At 42.7% G+C, this 21484-nt stretch overlaps 1 protein-coding gene across 45 annotated transcripts in view; it reads left to right on the top strand.

The window, feature by feature from the left end:
- Positions 1–21484, top strand: part of MAP2 (microtubule associated protein 2) — a 226684-nt gene that overhangs the window by 194519 nt on the left and 10681 nt on the right. For 21 of the 45 annotated variants that reach the window (XM_062602511.1, XM_062602338.1, XM_062602357.1 and 18 more), the window contains 4 exons: positions 3765–3826; positions 7507–7692; positions 8987–9137; positions 11392–11735. In XM_062602511.1, coding sequence (XP_062458495.1) covers positions 3765–3826; positions 7507–7692; positions 8987–9137; positions 11392–11735 — 743 coding nt within the window. The remainder of the gene's footprint in view (positions 1–3764; positions 3827–7506; positions 7693–8986; positions 9138–11391; positions 11736–21484) is intronic. The other 24 variants (XM_062602660.1, XM_062602492.1, XM_062602581.1 and 21 more) reach the window with 3 other exon arrangements.

The raw sequence follows: 21484 nt of genomic DNA, 5'->3' as shown, positions 1-21484 counted from the left end.
ATTTCTTTACTGGAGGCCATGATCATGTATGCTTGTCATTGCTTGGACCTCCAAGTGCTGTGGTTGTAACTTGGCATCGTGCTTATAGTGTGGTGTTGTAGGAATCCCTACTCATCATTTTGGTTTTTTTGTTCTTTTTTTTTAATTATGCCTTTTTTTTTTTTCTGGTGGGAAAATGTTGACAGCTTCAACCATGGGATGCATTTCCATTACTTTGCTTTTTTACTCTCATGCATAATAAGAAGTGTTTCAGAGTTATATTTTGTTGATTGATGATATCTATATTGACACTTCCCAATCTGTCACTGATGTTTCTGCTGTACAGTCAAAATCCACAGGGAGAATCCAGCCACACGCAGCGTGAAGCTGAGAGAGAAGAAATCTGGGCTCACACTACGAATGCATTCCAAGCACAAATCTTAATATTTGGTAGAGGAAGATGAAAGGATGAAACAAATGATTCCTGTTCCAGCTTGATAGGTGTATCATTATTTAGCAAACCAAAAAGAATATTTTCAGCACTTTCATCATATTATTCATTGTTACTGTGAGTTCAGGGTGGAAAGATGAACATCTTTACTTTGTTGGTGATCTTAAAACAAAGAAATTGTTAAAAGAGGTGAGGTTTTCTGTCATGTAACACAGCCGCATGCTGCAGTGCAGTTATTCAAGAGTGTAACCAGGGCTACTAAGAGAAGAACCATGCACAGCAATGTAGAACTACATGAGCCTCTTCTCATAGCTTAGAAATGAAGAACAGGATTACCCATCCTATAGTTACACAGTGCAGTACCAAAAGTGTCCTTCCTAAGAAGTCACTCCTATTCAGTTTTGTACCAGTGAGTCTCTTCTGTTCCAAATTCAGATCAGTCTCAAGATACTTATACAAGGGTACCTTTAATGTCATGCCTCAACTGTATGAAGTTTGTACTGTCTGCTGGTTGTATTCCATTAGGAAAACAGAACTAAATATTCAGTCCCATCGCCTTGCTCCTCTGGGGGAATCTGGTCCTTTTACTTCCTCTTGCTTCCCCCATGAGAAATGAAGCCCGGGAATGAAAGGCTGATCCAGACCCTTCTGTGCTGCTGTGATGACTCCTCCTCAGTTTGCAGTCTCTAGGCTGTCCTAACTTGCACCTGGACCAGAGTACCGAGGAGAGAGGAATCTTTAAAAAGCATTAGAACAACTCCTGTAACTCCCTTTTACAGTTTGCTGAAGGACAGCTTGATCAGCTCAGAAGTTATGACCTATAATTCACATATTCTTTCAAAAGACCCAAGGAGTTCAGTAAGCTGTGGAAATGGGGGGAGGGGGGAAGCGTTGGCTCTGTAGTGTTCCCACCTTTGCCTACCCTTCTGCAGCCATGTGGTTGGTGCTGTCTTGCCTTCACTTTACCAATAACTCCTCTGAACTCTTCTGGCCCATAGTGTCCTGCAGAGGCCTGAGTCACACCAGTAGACTTGCATAAGGAATCTGCCTGGTGCCTTAAACGTGTGCTGCCTGGCAACTGTCAGCGCTGCTTTTCTCTCACTCCAGTACATAGTGCAGCAGATATTTTAGTCAAAATGAAGAATGTAATAGAAAAATGAATTCCTGGTACATTTAAATACTGAGATAGAAAGCAACCAACAAATGATGGAGCCAGATTGATCATAAAATCTTCAGTAATGAGGGCTGAACTTTGAGGCTTGGGCTCTAAAGCAGGAGAGCTTGAACTGCACCACAATGTGAACAATGTGAAAAATATCTCATGTTTCACTAGCTCTTTCCAGGATCTGTAATTTTGAGGGACATTGTCTCTCTCCCACTATTATGTAAAATATAGCGCTGTTTCTTGAAGCCATTTTTAACTGTCACTGTGTCCTATTTGGAATAGTCTTGTCGGCTTTAGTGATACCTGGCCAATGGTCTGCCACTGGAAGTCCCTGAACAGTGTAGTCTGTATAACTTTTGAGTTTATTGCAGTCAGTGAAAACCTCCATGTTTCATTTACTGTGACTTTAAATTGGAACATATAAGTGCCTACAAAAAATACTTGCTCATATTTTCTACACAGTGGCCAGGGAAATGACATCTTTCCCATTTCCCCTCAACACCAGAAAAAAATTCCCATGTCACTGGTGAGCACTGGCAAATACTGGTAACTTTCAGTGCCATATCCACAAGGGATATTCTTTTTAAGAGACTCACCTGGGCCATTTGAAAAAGAAACTTCATGGCCACCTCTGAGGAAAGGCTTGTAAAAGTCTTTGCCTTGGCTGGTGTAGGTTCATGAATGAAACCCCAGTTTTGACTGGTGTTTTGTTAGTGGCTGTAAGATGCCACTGTAGTTGTGCCATCAGAGGAGTGTTTACAGTGGCAAGACTCAGACCATTACCTGGCTATGAGTAGGAGTTACTAAGTGATACACTTCTGTTCCTTGTCTTCAATTCTGGGGCTACCCCCTGAGGTAGAACACGTTTGTTGTGTATTTAAACTGGCAGCAGTGCCTTTAGAGATGTTTTGTTCAGATGGAGAAGTTGTGGTGCTCTCAAGGTAAGTCCACACAAGCAGCACAGCTAGTCTTCCCACTTCATAGTGGTGGCTGGTTAGGGCTCCATGCCAAGAGAAGGAGGAAGGATGCTATTTGTGATTATTTAGAAGAGATGCAAACCAGAACAAACCCAGCAGTAACAGATGCGGTAAAATGTGATGCAGGACTGTGCTGTACTCATCCCTCTTATGAATCCAGAACTGAAGTACATTCTTTTCCTCCTCAAAAGCTTTCTCCCCTACTTCTTCAATTTATTAAATAAGTATTTTATTAAGATGGCAGAACTAGAGTGGGAAGTGTTGCAGAAAACCAAGGGTCTCCTCACCATGCCTGGGAACTGCACAGGGAAAGGAGAAAATGAATTGGCTCTGTCCTGTATGATGCATTGTGGTTGGGTTACAGTTGGAAGACAGTTGGGTTTACTGTCAGAAGGTTGTCACCTGTGATGACTGTCCTGCCTCTACATTCACTAAGGACATCCTGGCACAGATGCCGAAAGATTTCACTTCTGTTTTTGTGTGGCAAATCACTTCCTGAGCAGCAGTGTTGGGGTGAACCTAATAACCTGCTTTCCAAAAAGCTGCTTTGTTCCAAAACTTTTCATAAGGAGGGAATCCAAGTCAGGGAGCACAGTCTTACCTCAAACTATGTTCTATCAAATAAACAAAACACTAAATTAACATACTTGAAATCACAGATAGAATTTGAATTGCTGAAGTCTGGGGCCTTAGTTGACCCATGGCACACGGACCTTGTTGACGCAACTAGGATGATAATTCAGCAGTGCAGCTCTCTCTTCCCATGAGGAGTTTTACCTAACATTTTGAAAACTGGTGATTTTAGGGTCTCTCAACATTTTCATTTGTGGATTACTTAAAAGGAGCCTGATTTTTAGAGGATAGTCCTGAAACTCAGGTTGCAAAGGCATCTGTGCCTTCATAACCAAAGCTTCTTGTACTTGTCAGTTATTTCTTGAACATTTTACTGTATTTTCTAGACTTCAAGAAACATGGATACAAAACTTTGAAATGTGCAGACTACCATTTTATCTCAAGTATGATGAGTATAGGACATGTTTAAGGCAGGTACATTTCTGTATACAGTTCACTGAAAGTAATTCACGAAGTACTTGATTTGCACAGTAGTTCCAAGGCATTTAATTGTTCTAACAAGTGTATTAAGCTTATTATTATTGTTTTTAACTCTCAAGTCTTTCTTTGGGTCTCTCAGCAGCAGGTGGTGAAACAAACCAGGCTCCTGGTGTATTTAAACAAGCAAAGGAAAAACTCTCAGTGAGTAAAATCATCATTCATCTTTATAATCTCCTTTGTCCTTATTTCAGATCTTTTTGTGTTAATTCAGTAATTGTGTGTTCCATTTAAAACGTGTGTTCCATTTAAAACTTGTGTTCCAGTTAGAATTTGTTTGCCATATTCATTATTCATTTAAAAGAGTAATTAAAACCACCTTTCCTGAATAACCTGAATTACAGTTCCAAGTGGTAGGTGATGACAGTTTGCAGATTCATAGGGGCACACAGGCTGCACACAGTTGTCATCCTGGGATGAACTGTGTACCTTGGCCCTTTCTGCAGCATCCGATTCATACAGCCACCTTGCTCAGTTGCTACATAGGCAGAAATCCTCCCCCAGGACTCACTGGGTGTATGATGCACCGCTTCATAGCCATACATTCTGCAGAGCTCTTGCCTGTACTGGCTGGTAGCATTCTATATGCAATTAAATGCTTTTTGAATGGCCGTCTCCTGGACTGCTGATTTCTGCTGGTGATTCAACCTAACAGTTACATGTCCTGCCTTAAGCTGCTCTTCAGCCTGTTCTGCTCCCTCTGTCTGGCTTTCTTCTGCTGTTTCCTTCAGTAAATACTGCAGTGTTCAAACTCTGTTCCCACGCTGAACCTACACTCCTCCTCCTGTCCCATCACTCCAAAATCCCCAAGAAACCAACCTCCTTTCCCTGTGCCCTATGCAACTGGTTTTTACATGGCACTGACACATGCTAATACCCATCCATAGCACTGACAGCACTGTGCTATTGTTAGCCAGCATTAACAATTAAATAGTTCCTTAGGATCCCTCTAAATTTCCTCATGTATTCCATGGATGATTTATTTCAACCAGATAGTCAATTCTCTGAGGAACAAAAAGATCAGCCTCATAAAGTGCTACACATAGTTTATGACTCATAAAAAGTTTTTAATGATGATAGCAGCATAACTGATTGGAGGCTTTGGAGGAGGCTGTGAAATTTAGACCTGGATTCAGCCATGGATTCTGGGATTTCATGTGGGTTTTCAGGTCTGACTCATTTCAGCTCGTAACTGGGAAAATTGCTAGAGGTTCTTTACTAGTACAGTAAGAAATACCTAGACAGGTTTCTGGTCTGAGTCAACAGTATGGTTTATTACTGTCTTTTCTTAAGGGATGATCAATTCACAAAAGAAGTCAATAAAAGCCCATTTTCAGAGTCATCTGTGTTCACGGAGTACCCCAAGTATAAGTTGCAAGATCGTTCTCTGAAATTATCTGCTTGCTACAGATTATCTGCTGTCCCCTTATAGAAAAGATCAGCTATAGCGATGTTCCCTGCTTACTTTCTCTTCCTCTTGCTTTGCTTCTCTGATTGCTACAGTTACACAACCCTTAGACATTTTCTATTCTGTGCCATGGCTTCACCTCTGCTTTTATAAAGACCTCTCCTTTTTGTTGTATTTCTTCCTGATTTTCAGCTTTTATGTCCTTCAAATGCAGCTTTGTCCTCTCCACTGCTTAAGGCTAGGTCATCCAACCCAGGCAGTTTTGTTACCTATCTTCAAACTACAAGTTTACATATTGGTTTGCAGAACAAGTTCAGAAAGGCTGAGCAGTTCCATTTGCTGGAAGGAGCTGTGTACCTGCGGTAGCGAGATGTGATGTTGAGAACATCAGTCATGTTAGGAACACCTCTGAAATAAAGTGAGGTTTCTGCATCCCAACTTGAGCAATTCCTGAGTCTTAGAGTTATATAGATGTGTCCTGTGGACAGCTAGCACTTCCAGCAACATGAATTGTAACAAAGATCAAAGGTAATGCATTGCTAAGAGAGTAAGAACAGTTTTCTAGGTAAAGGACAGGAAGGGATTGAGACATTTGGTTTCTTTACTTGCTCTACCAGCCTTCAGCATGTCACTGAAATCCGTTTGGGCAAGATTCTGCTTCTGTTGCTGATGCTAAGTGACTTGCTTCCTAAATAACACTGAGGGCATCTAGACTGTGATAACCTTCGAGCAGTGTGTTAGCCCAAGATCATGCCTTTTCCCCAGCTGTTCCATTGAAAGATCTCAGTCTCGTCCATCTTTAGCATCCACATTAGATGCACATATACATGGAGGTCACTGTGTGCAGTTAAGTGAAGAGGACAAGGTCTGTACATCATGCGTAGGATATTAATCTGTAAAAGCTTTCCAGTCTTGTTAGGGGAAACATTTGCATGACCCACAAGGCAAAAACCACAGAGTGAACATTTGGGCCTAAAACTGTGTGTGCTTCATTATAGCTAAAGTTCAGAAAAAGAGGAGAAAGGTGTTTGCAGAATGTCTGCTTCCTGAGGCCACCCAACATAGATACTCTGCTTCCAGAAATTCAGCATCAGTAGCCACCCTAGTAGGTTTGTAAATATGGCCCCAAGTTTCACAAGTGGATGGGACCCATAAATTGAGCTGTGACAAATCAAAGTCTGGAGAAGCCTTTGATGTGACAGAAACACACATTGTGCAGTTTCTGTGTAAAATAATTTTTAATTACTTTATTCTGTTTATTCCCAGGTAGTGAAACGAGTATTAACAGAAAGAGGCATAAATATAATGTTTGGATGTATAAATATATATATATATAAATATATATAAATATATATATATATAAATATAAATATAAAGAGGCATAAATATAAATGTTGCAGAAGTCATTCTAGGAATATATTCTTGCTAGTGAAGCACTTCCATCCTTTGAAGTAATTTCTTGCCTTGCTACTTGGTATGGATGATGATAACCAACAGAAGTCATCTCAGCTGTTGAAGGACAGGAATGGTTTATTACACAGTTCTGCCGCTTTTAATTATATTGATGATATCATAGATGACATTGAGCACACCAGCTTCAGATTTCTGTGTGCTGGGTATGCAGCCTAAGCCAGATGCCTGTGAGGGCTGGATAACCCATTCTTTTCTCATTTTCTAATAAAGACAACTTGAGAAGTAGCTCATACACCTTTTCTGAGCATTGAGAAGGTCTAGGTGACTGACTTTGCTCAAATGCCAGATTTTTCATGGTTAAAGTTCTGTACCAAATCCTGTAATTACAGACCTGTTGGGATCACTCCTGTTTGTATCTTCATGCTAGTGTGAATACAGATTGAATCAGGACTACATTGCCAAGGGGTGCATTAGGGATTTTGTGTGTACACCCAAGAAGCAATGCTGTCATGTCCTTCTGCCAGTGTGGGAATACTGCTGTAACTTTGCTTTTAAGATTCCCACGATTTTATTCTTGACTGTAGCCTGGAGGGATATATTTCAAAAGTGCAACTGGGTTTTAAAGGACTAGGATCTCTTGGTGCTCCTGTAGTTTTGCACTTGTTTCTAATGCAGACAACCAGCAGCTGTACCAGTGAAATGCCATATATGGCACCAGTTTTGTCCTAGGAAGACAAGACAAATACAGCATCTGAAGAAAAAAGTACTTCCTAGAATCAGTAACTGTACAGTCCCCGAGGATTTCAGTCCACCAACACAGAACTGAAAGTTGCATGCATGTCAGAACTGCATAGACACCATTACCAGACACAAGGAAAGTATTCATTCATAGCTTGGGTTATGGTGGTGGTTTGTTTTTCTTTTTTTTTGCTCCATGTTGCATGTATGTTCTTTTTGTCCAGCTTCATGTTGTGTTTTCTTTTGTTTGTTTTCTCATGACTAGACTGCCTCTTTGTCAAAGATTCCTGCCTCAAAGTCTAGAGCAAAGTCATTGCTCCCACCAAGACCCAGCTCAGCTTGCTCCTTAACTACTAAAAGGGCCACTTTTCTTGATACAGACAGTTGTTATGTACGGCCTTCCTCAGCAGGCCCAAGAGACTGCTTGCCCTACTCAAAATCAGATACTAAGGTAAGGTAGCAGAGTTGGTAGAGAGAGTTAGCTTGGAGATGTATAGATGAACCCAGTGGATCACATTCTCTACCTACTGAATCTTGAGTAATTCTCTGCAAAGCTTACATCCAGTGGCACGAGAATTGATTATTAGGCTACAGCAGTTGTGCTACAAAATGGATAAAACCGAAGGAGATTCTCCAGAGGAAACATAAGTGAAATAAATTACAACTAGAAGAACATACCTTCTTTCTATTGATTATATGGATCTGCTTCTGCTGAGAAGTGGCACCCATTTGCATGTGGGTAAGTGGCAAAGAACAGCAGTATTAAAGTGCCCTCCCAGTTTAAAACAATTTAACTTTCAATCAGTTAATATTCCCTGAAAACAAATTCAGTCCCCAGTGTAGGAGGGTACAGTTCTAATCACCAGCAGTAAGGGCAGAAGCCAAGTGCTCTAGGATCCAAGTCTGGTCTATGTATGGGACCATGCTGAAAAAGTTGCAGTTGAAAGAGATGTTCAGCAGTCCATCCTAGCTTCTTCATGTTTACATTTCACTTGTGTTTCACATCTGCTTGATGCTGAGTTGATGACTATCCCCATTGAAAAACTGTTTTCACTCTTTATTTCCATTTTTCTGTGCTAACAGTATGCTTGGTCTGTCTTTTACTGTTTGGCACCATCATCATATTTGTTTATCTGCTTATGCAAGACTGTCTTTGGCCATGTGTCCCATAGATTCAGAAATATTCTAACATACATGTCCACTGCTCTAACCATAGTAAAAGAAGTATGGAAGGAAATAAGACACCAGGATTAATAATCCTGAATTGAAAAAATAAGCTGTAGCTAAAATTTGTTCTCCAAAAGAAAAGTGCAAGGTACAGTTGAAGAATGCAAAAAATCACACCTCTGTGGGGTATATTCTGGGCACCAGTACTGCAGTTACTTTGCAGGTAAATTCATGTAAGAATTCCACACCTGAGCTCCAGAAAGTAAATTCTTTAACTTCAACTTGCAGTAAAATAACCCCTTGTTTCTTACTAAGAAACAAATGTGGAATCCATTCATTTAGATCTAAGAGTATCTGTGTTAAGTACATCAGATTACTGGTGTTTTGATGCAGTAAACAAGCACTAGGGAGCTATGCAGAGCATGGGAGCTAGCTGGATCCCAACAGGTTCCTGTGTGAGTGGTAAGTTGGGCCTATAGGATGAGGTTTCCCCTTCTATACAGGTTAAGAGAAATCACAGCCTATTGATCTTTGAGTTTTGAAAACTAAACCTTCCTTTTTTATGTTGCTACTACTAGGATGGAGTAAGCAAGAGTCCTGAAAAGCGTTCCTCTCTACCACGACCTTCCTCTATCCTTCCTGCTCGAAGAGGTGTATCAGGAGACCGAGACAGAGAGGAGAATTCTCTCTCCCTCACAGCTTCTCTCTCTTCAGTACGACGGACCACCCGTATGTTTTTTGCATATTAACCTTCTCCTACTGCTGTGGGTGTCTCCCATCCGTGTTAGATGTGTCATATTGCCATAGCGTCATGTGTCCTTGCCTTTTACACAGGGGCAGGTCTGGGGTATGCTCTTGGAAATCGAGCCCCACAAACTCATTTTGTCCAGATACCAAGTGCTGAGCAGCATGGGCTTGAAAACAGGGACAGGATGCACCCTTTCTGTCCTCTGCAATGCCCAGACCTAGGACTGCTGTTCAGACTGATTGCTTATACCTGAAAGTGACTTTGCAGGGAGTTCAGAGCTGGGCAGGTGGCTTAAACCACAACAGCAAGATATTTAACACAGGGCATTTACAGAGTAAATTACAAGTAAAAAAATGAGACAAACTTGAAGCAAGCAACATAAAATATTCTGATGGATCTTGGGAAAGGGAAACTGGTACTTATAGTCTTTAATTTGCTGTTTCACAGTGATGATCTCCCTGTGCCATAATACTAGGGTAAACTCTCTGCTGGGAATTGAGATGCTGGCAAGTGGAGTGACTCATGGGAGTAGGTTAGGATAGTAAAACAGCAAGGTCCTTTTAGGAGGACTAATCTTATCAAATCACAAACCAGAAGAAATCACAGAACAAAGAGAATTTTATCAAATACCCCAGAACTTTTAGTTAGATGTGCATTCAACACAGGCCTCAGAACCTGGATATAGCTCCCTGCTTTCCAATAGGAATTCCTCTGGTTTCTCTCTTTAGAAACCAATCTTTTATAAGAGAACTACAGGGAAATAGATGATTAAATTCTACAGAAAATGTGCTTTGAAATTCTTGCATGATTCTCCAAGGGTAAAACAGAGACCCTTTGTAAGCAGAGTGACCCCCAGCTGGCATATCAGCCTATTCTGCTGATGAGGAGTGAGAGGCCATTGAGCATTTGCCAATGTGGTGAAGGGCTGAGGAATGAAAAATAAATATACCAAAGCTGCAGGGAGCTGGGGAACAAAATAATACTCCCTTTCTGTCTCAGCTGGTATGGTGAGGTGGTTCTGGTTTAGGGTTGGTTTGGATATAAAGAAACCCTTCAGGGAAACTGGAAGTGAGAGGAGTATGCTCTATCTGTCTGATGAGTCATGTAAACCAAAGAGTTTCTCCTGGACCCCAGGGGCAGCAGTGCCTTGGGTTTGGTCCCTCACTGTTACTTAAACAGAATGATTGACAAATACTTCAGATAAGTTTTTTTATTAGCCCCACTGGATGCTCTAGCGAGGCCCATTGGATTTATAACTCCTGAACGTTTCAAAGGTGAAAATGTACATGCACCTATCCAACACTGGGGTTTCCAGGCTTTGAGGGTTGGTTTGGTCTTTCTCTCTCTGAGTATTCTCAGTGGAGCTTTACTTAAAGCAGCATATGGAAGTACCTCAGCTTGTTTATTTGTGTTTGAGAGTTACGAGCAGAGCTGGCTGCAGAAAACACAGTGCCAATACTAAACTGTTCTTGTGCTCAGTGAGGATGACTGGCAATGCCACAAGCACTGAGTGGAGCTGCTATAAAACATTACAATATTTATTTATTTCTAACTCACATGCAGATGTAACTAGAATGTGACTTTTCAGCTAGGTTGACTTCTCTAATTGCTTTCTTTCACTGCACTAGTGAAAAATAGCAATTGAATGTGAGGGACATCTGCCTATCCACACAACAGAGCTATGACTTGTTCATTAGCTGAATGCTGACCCAGGGAACAGCTGCAGACACTGGATAACCAGCAGTGGTATGTGACTAGCAGCTGCCAGGCACTTAGAGCCTTTAGTTTCAGTATTACGATCAGAATTTTTCCCACTCTAGTTCAATGCTCAAATCCATTGAAATTGGTGACAGCATTCTTACTGGCTAGTCAGGTTGTCAGATTGAGTCCCTCAATGTCAGGTTAGATTCCAAGGGTGCTTCTCATCCTTTACCCAAAATGGAAATCAGTGTGGTATTGTGCCTCATTTAGTGAGCTTTGTGGGAAGCATGGCTGTGTTACAAAACAGGGAACTCAGTCACCATATGGGGAGTTAACCAGCTCAACCATACATGACAAGGTAACTCCTGACAGGTTGATGGGCAAAGTAAGACACAGAGATAGACATCCAGTGTGCCATTCTACCATCTTAGAACTGTATCTCTCCTGGCACACAGGGATGCAGCACTGGGAGGAGCATAGGGAAGAAGAGCTGTATTTCTGTGGGTCTAATGCTAGTTTTTGTCCTGCATGTAGGATCAGAGCCAATTCGTAGCAGAACAGGAAAAAGTGGAACTTCGACTCCCACTACTCCGGGCTCCACTGCCATCACTCCAGGGACACCACCAAGCTATGCCTCCCGTACCCCAGGCACTCCAGGGACACCCAGCTACTCCAGGACCCCACACACTCCTGGCACCCCCAAATCTGCCATACTGGTACCTACTGAGAAAAAGGTTGCCATAATTCGCACTCCTCCTAAATCTCCAGCCACTCCAAAGCAGCTACGGGTTATTAATCAGCCTCTACCTGACCTCAAGAACGTCAGGTCCAAAATTGGATCAACAGATAATATCAAATACCAGCCTAAAGGGGGGCAGGTAAGGATTCCGCTTTTCATGTTGGGATGGGTGTGGGATGGGATCCATTTGAGTTGCCTTGCAAATGCTGCTTCTGTTGTCCATATGCACTGTTTCAGTGATGATAAAAGGCAGGGGCCAGGACAGTCTTGAGAAAGTATTTTGTCCCCTGAAAACTAATGGTTCCTCACTGAGAGCAGCTGGAAAACTTCAAAGTAAGAGTTTGCACTCCATGCCATAGATAACTTTCAGCCTGAAGTCTCATCAGTTGCTGCTTATCTAGTCTTTATCAGTACCAACAAATGGAAGAGGTTTGTTTTAATTCAAGCAAGTTCAAATTCAACCTAAATAGATGTTAGTAGGATTGCACACGACATGACCTTTTCTTGGGTCATTCCGCATTGCATGTGCATTGTGTTGGGTGATGTTAATGGGGGTTGCAGCCTCCAACCTGGCAAATCCACCCCAAGCTAAAGATGAAGGGAGGAGACAGATATTAGACTTAACTGTTTTTCTTGCTGCAGGGTTTGAATAAGCAGGAACAGGGCTTAAATTGTATAAACTGGAGAATGAATGTAATATAAGAAAAGATGAATGTGTAATGAGGCAGATAATGTTTTTCTTTTCTCACTGTCTGAAAGAACAAGAATTCAGGGACACGATGCAATTAAAAAGACATAGTTTCATACCTTGCAGAGTTATGCAGTGAAGCACATTGTCATGAGTATCACTTTTGGCTGAAGACTTAACATGTGCTAAGCAAAGTCGTAAAATCACAGAATGGTTTGGCTTGGAAGGGACCTTAAAGCTCATCCAGTTCCAACCCCCTGTCACAGGCAGGGACACCTTCCACTAGAGCAGGTTGCTCCAAGCCTCATTCCAACCTGGCCTTGAACACTGCCAGGGATGGGGCAGCCACAGCTTCTCTGGGCACCCTGTACCAGCACCTCAGCACCCTCACAGGGAAGAACTTCTGCCTAAGAGCTCTCCCCTCTGGCAGGTTAAAGCCATTCCCCTTGTCTTGTCCCTACAGGCCCTTTTCCAAAGCCCCTGTCCAGCTTTCCTGTAGCCCCTTTAGGCACTAAAGCTGTTGTAAGGTCTCCCCTTAAGGGGCCTTCTCCAGGCTGAAGCAGCCCAACTCTCTCAGCCTGGCTCCGTAGCAGAGCTGCTGCAGCCCTCACAGCATCTCCGTAGCCTCCTCTGGATTCACTCCAGCAGCTCCACATCCCTGTTGTGCTGTTTCCCCAGAGCTGGATCAGGACTGTAGGGTTGGTCTCCCCAGAGTGCAGCAGAGGGAGAATCTCCTCCCTCGACCTGCTGCTCACGCTCTGGGGGTGCAGCACACTTTCCAGAAAGCTGGGTTGTACAGTGCTTGCAGATTAGATACTTCTATATATATGTGAGATTTTGAATTCATAGTGGAATATACACAGCAGTGAGGTTTGCCTAATGGTGTCTCAGAAAAAAATATTAAATTGGATCAAATCTTAATATTGCAACCTCCTGCAGGTGTTGCAGGGGAAAAACCCAGGCTCATGTTGTAAACAATAAGGTATCTCTTAGAAGCTGATCCTGTTTTCATGGTAAATTAACACATCCATTGCTTTCCAGGCTTTGGACAGTAGCCAGTTACTCAGATAAAGTCAAGATAATGCCTCAGCAAAGGTTCTTCTGCCTTTCTTTTGACAAGTATCTGTGGAACTATTTTGTGGGGGAGTTCAACACTCATTTGACATATTGCATGGCAGATGGTAGCAGTGCGCAGGGGCTTCAGGAGGCTCGGAACACAAATTCAGCCTGTGCATCTGGATTAGCATTCCTCATAACAAGCCCAGCTGCTGGACCTGCGGCTCAAAACCAGCACCATGTTAGCCAGCCCTCCTCCTCTCTGGTATTCTCTGTGGACTGTTAACAGCCATACAAGGCCCAGGGGAGAGCACAGCAATTGTATTTCTTTGTGAATGGCATGCCTAGACAGCTACACTTCATAGAGTTGCAGTCTTTACAGGGTAGTGAAGGATGGCACAGCAATTGGCATTTCATTCTTCCAGGGATCACAGGGGAAATCTGCTGGGTAGACATAATGTCACTGAGGCTAAAGCATTTTTCAATTCCCAGTGATATGTGGCCGCTGAGCTGGGTTGAGCAGAGAGAGACTCACTGAAGTTTTCCTTTATGCCATAGTTGCTTAGTCTAGACAAGAGGTTTTAGGATTAATTCTTTTCCAGTTTCTGCAGTTTAATTTCATAGGGGCTGTGAGAGGAACACATGAAAGCTAATTTCGTTTCCTTGTGTCTGCTCACTTCTTTAATGTCTGGTGGCAAATACTGTGCTGGCTGAAATAAGCTGTTATCTGCTATCTGCTTTTAGTGATGATACATGAAACAAACCGAAAGCTGCTTGAGTTTTATAACCTGAGCTGGAAGTGCTGATAGCAATAACCACAGGAAAAATAAGTAGACAAAAAGCCAGCATATATCTGGGCATGTTAAGTACATACACGTGACATGTAAATCACTAAAGGAATACAGATACGCAGCTCAGAAGTGTCATTTGGAGACAGGCTATCCTTTTACCAGAGGCATATCCGAACCTAGCAGAAGGGCGTCTTTTAGCTTACAGCTGTTCTAGAGAAAGCAGCCCCACTCTGAAACTGCCAGAGGCTGAGGTGCAGAACTGAAGAAGCAGGGGATGTTTGAATGCTAAATAAATCAAGAAATACAGTACTTGAGCCTTGAATTTCATCAAAAGCTCATCAGACAGCCGACTGATTTTACTTCAGCTCTGGCTTGCAGCCTCAGAGAAGAGAAATAGCTTCACCTGATAGGAAGGAGAAAAAAAAAGGAGCATGCTTCTAGGGGCAGAAGCAAGTTAACTTTGCCCTTCATTAAGGTCCTACTAGGAATAGATGGCTTGAGATGTGTTTAACTGGTATTCTGCAGGCTGGAGAAATAAGGGCTTCTCAGCTCTGTGCTGCAGCCAGTAGGTGGTTGTCTGGTTTTCTCTTTATAGCAGAGTATGGTGAAATGTATCATTCTTGGCAAAGCTCAGAGGCGACTAGCTCATGGGTATGTCTGCTGGGCTTCAGATGGGTTTTCACACTGTATCAGCTGTGGAGGAAATGCTGTGCTTTCAAATGTAACCCATTTGCATCTGTTATTTCTCAGACAGCCCAAGGGAAGCATGGAGGAACTGGGGGAAGGGGTTGGAACTCTGTTTCAGATGCCAAGACTGGGGTTTTTCTTTTCAGATTTTTGATCTTCTTGAAATTCTGTCTATGAATGGAGTTTGTACCATATCAGAGTGCAAAAGTGCACTAACTGAGTCCTGCCATTACTGACCACGCAGACTATTCATAAAGCAGCATAGGCCAGCAACCAAGGGTAAAGCCAACCTAGATTTGTTTTAATTTAATCTTAAAATGTATACCTAAACCCTGAGCCATGGGCAAGAATTTAAGTGGATGTGAATCAGCAGAGCTTCATCAAAGTGAATGGAGCTGTATAGACTAGAATGCCATACACAAGGTTTAAATATCACTACAGTAAGAGCCAGGCATCTTGTAAGAAGTAACGTGACATGTAGAGAAACTCAATCCCTGAGTTTTTGTTGAAGAACAAATGTTGAAGAACAAAGTGTTCCTTAAAGGTTTTTAGGAAGATTAAGGAAGAACTTCACCATCTTCACTAAACAGTAGAAAACAAAGTGCAGTTATTCATGGGTCAGAACGTCTGAATAAATTGATGACAACACTATTCAGCAGAACCTGTCCAGAAACCACAAGAATGCTGGCAAGGAGAATAGGCATCTGCATTAGAGGATAAAATAGACCAGCACAGGGAAGTATAAGACATCTCAGAGCTACACAGAGGAGGAGGTTTGTGTGAATATCTGTCATCTTTTTGTTAGCTTCAGAATCAGTTTGGTTGTCAGGCGAGATGACAACACATCTCACACCCTTCCATCATCACAATTTACAACCCCACCTGCAGAGAGCAGTAGTCTCCTGAAGTGTTCCCTGTGTCAGGTATAGGCTGCCAGGATGCAGAGACAGAGACAGACAGATCCAGTGCACACCAGAGCTGAGCACCTCCTGGGAGAACTGCAGGTCAAAAGGGCATTCAGTAAGTTCCCCTTGGGATGTCATCTTATAACTCTCTTCCTCTGTTTCACATGTCTCTATACCATGTTATGACCCCTGATGACTGCCCCAAAATTAATCTGAAGATCTAGATTATATGCTATTGGTGCACTGGTTGATGGAAAGTGTCCTAAAAGGTAGTGAAAAATAAAGGCCTAATTAAAGTGCAGACTGAGCTGTTGCTGGGTCCCATTCTGTCTCTCATCTCCTTCTGGCACATCATGCACTGTTTCTCCAATACATTGTGATCTAAAAGTACTTTTATAGAATCATAGAATCCCAGAATGGTTTGGGTTGGAAGGGACCTTAAAGCTTATCCAGCTCCAACCCCCTGCCATGGGCAGGGACACCTTCCACTGGAGCAGGTTCCTTCAAGCCCCTTCCAACCTGGCCTTGAACACTGCCAGGGACGGGGCAGCCACAGCTTCTCTGGGCATCCTGTGCCAGCGCCTCAGCACCCTCACAGGGAAGAACTTCTGCCTAAGAGCTCATCTCAGTCTCTCCTCTGGCAGGTTAAAGCTTTTCCCCCTTGTCCTGTCACTTTGGCCCGAGTTAAGAGAATGTGCCTGCTCAGGACAGTGAAGAACATAAATGATCTTATAAGGTTTGATGCTTCCCCAACTAGAGCCAGAGGAGGCAGCTGTATAGGGAGATGTGGACTGACAATGTGACACGGCGGCAGCGAAAGTACTTAGCTAATGAGAGGCTGGGAGGCAATTGTTTCCACACGGGCAGCTGCATTCATTGGAACAAGTTTGTGCATTTACCAAGTCACCAGTTCACAACTGTGAGATAAATTAATCTGTGTCAGTCTGGTTTGGTTTTCTTTATAGATTCCCAGATTTGTGGATTTGCAAGACATTTGAAGGGCTTTGTTCTGGACTGAAAATCAGAAATGAATTCGTCCCTTGTTAATTGAAGATGGAATGCAAAGAGCCATGGGGAGTTTCAGGCACACCTTCAAAGTTCTCACAGCTCAAACCCATAATTTTTAAGGTTTTGAAAGTCAGAATTTTGGCTGATCATTACAGATTACACAGAAATAACATCTTGCAGCTCCTGTGTTCAGACTGCACTCATTTAATGGAAGGCTTTCCCAAGAACAGTCTGTACAGTTAAGCTCTGAATTATTCTGGATAAAAAGGAAGATCTTCCTGACTCATATTTTAGAAAAATGAAGCAATCAGTGCCAAGCTTTAGCAAGTTTTAGAAAGTTTCTTTGAGAAAAGGTGTTTGGTTGGTAGAAATGAGCAAGGAATTGGAACTTCCTGTCCCAATCTGACATTCTCTTTTATGTTTATGATACTAGTCAAAGTGGTATTCCATACCACATCACATCATGCTCAATATAGAAACTGAGGGGAGTTAGACGGAGGGGCTAATCACTGCTCAGATCGGGCTGGGTATCAGTCAGTGGGTGGTGAGCGTCACTTCTATGGGTTTTTTTGTTCATTATATTCCTCTTTTGCTCTCTCTTTATGTCCTCATATTGTTATTATTATTAGTTATTATTAACACCCATGAGTTATTTTACCTTTCTTTCAGTTCTCTCCCCCATCCCACTGGGGTAGGGGGGCAGTGCACTGGCAGCAGTATGCTACTTGGTTGCCAGTCATACAGTCACAAGCTGTCTGATGGGGCTCTAGCCTCTAACAAAACCTCCACTGACTACAGTAGCCATAACCTGATGTTTCTCCTTCTTTTGAAGGCCATTAGCAGGAGTGCACTGATTTCTGCCAGTCAGATCTGGTATATTCAGTCTGTCTAGTTAGGGTTGAAGGCATCACTTTCTGGAGGATCTTTCCAGTGTCTACAGTGGCAGCTTAAGTGGCCAGTGACAACTTTTAGGTAGCTAATGACAGAGGAGACAAATTCTGGCCATGAGGAACCATACGCTACTGGTCTCTTGGTAATAGGGGAGAAGCTGTAATTTATTTCTTTTTCTAGAGGAGACTGAAATTCCCAGGACATAAATTCTGTGCAAGTCTGAGTCATGCCAGCAGCAGGTTCAGCAGAGGAAGTATTTTCAGCTAAGAAAGAAGTAGTCTAGATTTTGAGAAATAAAATAGGGAAGGTTGTTCTTTTGGGAAAAAATGTTCAGGCAATACATAATCTGCATCAGAGCTGTTTGGTCATATAATAGTGTTCTGTCTTGCACAGGAAGATGAGGAAAAGAGTTTATTTTGCTCGATGGGAAAGGGCAGGAAAGAAAAGGATAAAAGGCTTAGGTTTTATCTTGGAAATATGGATTTGAATAAAAAGAGATGCTAAGGGACGTGTCTGCTGAGCTCTGGGAAAGCCAGCTTGCACAAAGAGTGAAACACAAGAGAGTTTTTTGAACTTGAACTGAGCAACTGAATTTTCTCCACTATGGTGCAGTAAAGAATCCAGACACGACTCAAAGTCACTCCTTCTTAAAGATAAGGAACATGATTGGAAAACTGATACTTGATGCTCAACACTTGATATTTGAAGCTGTTAGTACTCTTGCCACACGTAGGGACTGTTGCCTCTAAAATTTAAGTATCAAACTCTGTAGTTTAGTAAAATCTGTTTTGTTTAAGGGAGGACTGAAGCAAGGATTCTATGGTTTAGCTGAATTAACGGAGCTTATAGGGTCTTTTTTATTTGGCATGCGTGAATCTCCTTCAATTTCTTTTGCCATTCTTTGGATCAGCTCCCCAGATTTAGTGAGGAGTATGATTCCAGAACACGTTACGCTTCATCTAACATGGATCCTGCACTTCCTTGAGTTGTCTGTTAAATTCAGCTGGTGTCTCTTGACTGCAAACTCTTTGTATTTCCCTGCACAATTATGCGAAACCTGTCACCATTTCTCTATAGGCCTTTTCTCCCTTTATTGGTGGGAATGTACCTAGTTCAGTGTGGTCACCTTATTAATTACAGTGATTTGTAAATAGGTAGAAAGCAGCTTGTAAATCAGCTATTGATGTCCTATGCAAGTATTGAAGATGTATGTGGCTGATTGCAAGACATCTGTTTATTTTACTGATATTTCCCTTTGGAAGTATCTATTTTCAATTGTTTTTTTCACAGTCTAACTGTTCAGGCTGAGTGTCTGCTTTGTACTTAGAGAAATGTCAGAAATGAACCTGTCTTGTTCACCCTTTAGGAAAAGCAAAGTGAGGATAGAATATTATTTTGCCTATGCTATGTCCAGTACAGCCTTTTCTTTTGAATCTCACTAGCTTGTAGGCTGGCAGCTTCCCTACTGTATATATACAGTAATTTCAGGAGTGCAAGGGTTGAACATGATCACAAGCTCTGTTTGTAGATGTGGAAAGTCTGAGGCACAGTCTTTCTCTTCAAGAACTTTGCTAGGCCAAATAAACACCATTTCCTCTCCCTTTACCTGTAGCCTCTGCCGGAAGCATGAAAACTGTAGTATCATCTGTCCTCGGCAATATGTAGATTTGGAAGCACTGAGAACTGCCTCTTGATGCTTATCAGATTTTAACCTTAACCTTGGTTCCTATGCAAGACCAATTCTTATCTCACTCAATCCCTGTATTAACCAGGAGACCAAACATTGAATAATGTCTAGTTCTGTCAAATTACTGTGATGCTGTGGTAAGTAGGAGGAACCTGGCCCTTTCTGATAAGTTTTTAGGAGTCTGGGAGCTTTTCACAGTATCACAGCCTGACACCATGTTCATACAGCAACTGGAGCTTTTGTAAATGCTTTAGGCACAGTGTTTGTGGTAGAGCTTCTCAGAGGCCATAACTGCAAGGCAGGAAAAACATAAATGCATCTCTTCAGGGCCCATGGACTTGTGGATGTCAAGCTTGTCTAAATGATTTCTAACCCAATCCTCCTAAACCAAGGGAAAGACTTCCTTTCTCCAGGCCTTCTCCCTGGTCTCCTGGATCACAGGTTCCTGAGGGCTGGCATTGGCATTGAAGACTGAAGTTAAGAAGGCATTCAGTTTCTCTGCCTTCTCTGCATCCTCTGTCACCACGGTCCCTGCTCCATTCAGTAGTGGGCCCACATTTTCCCTAGTTTTTCTATTATTAATGTATTTGAAGAAGCCCTTCTTGTTGTCTTTGATATCCTTAGCCAGATATAATTCCAAATGGGCCTTGGCTATCCTAGTTGCATTTGTGTCTACTCTGACAATGCCCCTATATTCCAAAGCTGCCTGTCCCTGCTTCCATCTCCTGTCTCCTGCTTGTCTCTTGAGTTTTCACAGAAGTTCCACATTATCCATACAGGTCTCCTGTCCCCTTTGCTCAGTTTCTTGCTTGTGGGGTTGTACTGTTCTTGAGCCAGGAGGAAGTGATCCTTGAATATTAACCAGCTCTCAAGGACCCTTCTTCCTTTTAGGGCCCATTCCCATGGGATTCTCCAAGAAGGCCTCTGAAGAGTCCAAAGTTAGCTCTCCTGAAGTCCCGGGTTATGATCTTATTGCCCAGCTTCGTCCTCGCATGATACTGAACTCCAAGATTTCATGGTTGCCGTAGCCCAGGTTCCCCCAACTTTCACATCACCAGCCGGTCCTTCCTTGTTTATTAGTATAAGGTCCAGCAGCACACCTTTCCTTGCTGGTTCCTGAATCATCTGTATCAGAAAGTTATCAGTGCTTTCTAGGAATCTCCCACATTGATTGTTCCTCCAGCAGATGTCTGCCTCCAGCAGATGTCAGGGTGATTGAAGTCTCCCATGAGAACCAGAGCCTGTGATTGTGAGGCTGCTCCTTGACTCACTCATCATCCACCCTGAGACAAAGTTCCAGACATTCCAGGTGTTCTCTCACATAAAGGACAACTCCACCACCTCGCCTTCCTGGCCTGTCTTTCCTAAAACACATGTAGCCATTCATGACAACATTCCAGTCACGCCAGCTATGCCACCATGTCTCTGGAATTGCAGCCAGATCAAAGCCCAGTGACTGCACATGGATTTCTAATTCTTCCTGTCCATTTCCCATACTATGTGCACTGGTATATGTTTGGTTTCCTACCCATGCCCTGCATCTCACAGTATAGATAGCATTCAAACAGCACAGAAGGTGCTGGAGCACAGTGTCTGATTCCTGCTGGGGACTCCTAGAAGTAGTGAGTCACTGAGGCTATGCTATGTGCAACATCAGCACACAGTCCGCCCTAGGCTTCAGTACTGGACCATTGCTTAGGAGTCATCAGAGGACAGAGTTGGCGAGAAAGTCTGTCAGACTTTCAGAGCTTCAGACAGAAGCTGATTTTTCCTTGGTCAGTGTGGTTTTGTGGTATAAATCCCGCATTGTCTGTAAGGCTTAATTTTTCCACTGTGGTTTAACTTTACATGGATATGACAAATGCTGAGGAACCTCAGCTTGGTCCAGATCAAAATCCTGACTTCCAGGCCCTGTCCGGCATATCTGGGCAAACCAGCATCAGATCAGGAGAGAATGTACCCATTTCAGACTGGCAGGTTAGTGCAAGAGCTGTGAGGGGCCCTGTCAGGACATTATCTTGTTGGAATGTTTAGTGAGCATGAATAGAAAACAGCCCTGTTTCTGCCACAGACTACGATGTTCCCTTTCCTGAATGAGAGCATGAGCGGGCTTCATCTTTCTTTTAATGTGCAGCACAATTGAGGTGCATGTATGTACATCCCTACCACACTTCC

The sequence above is a fragment of the Pezoporus occidentalis genome, unplaced genomic scaffold, assembly GCF_034315485.1.
Source record: "Pezoporus occidentalis ecotype Australia unplaced genomic scaffold, CSIRO_AGI_Poc_V1 ctg118, whole genome shotgun sequence".
NCBI classification, from domain to species: Eukaryota; Metazoa; Chordata; class Aves; order Psittaciformes; family Psittacidae; genus Pezoporus; species Pezoporus occidentalis.
Note: the sequence above shows the minus strand (reverse complement) of the source record. Positions and strands in the feature narration are given on the sequence as shown.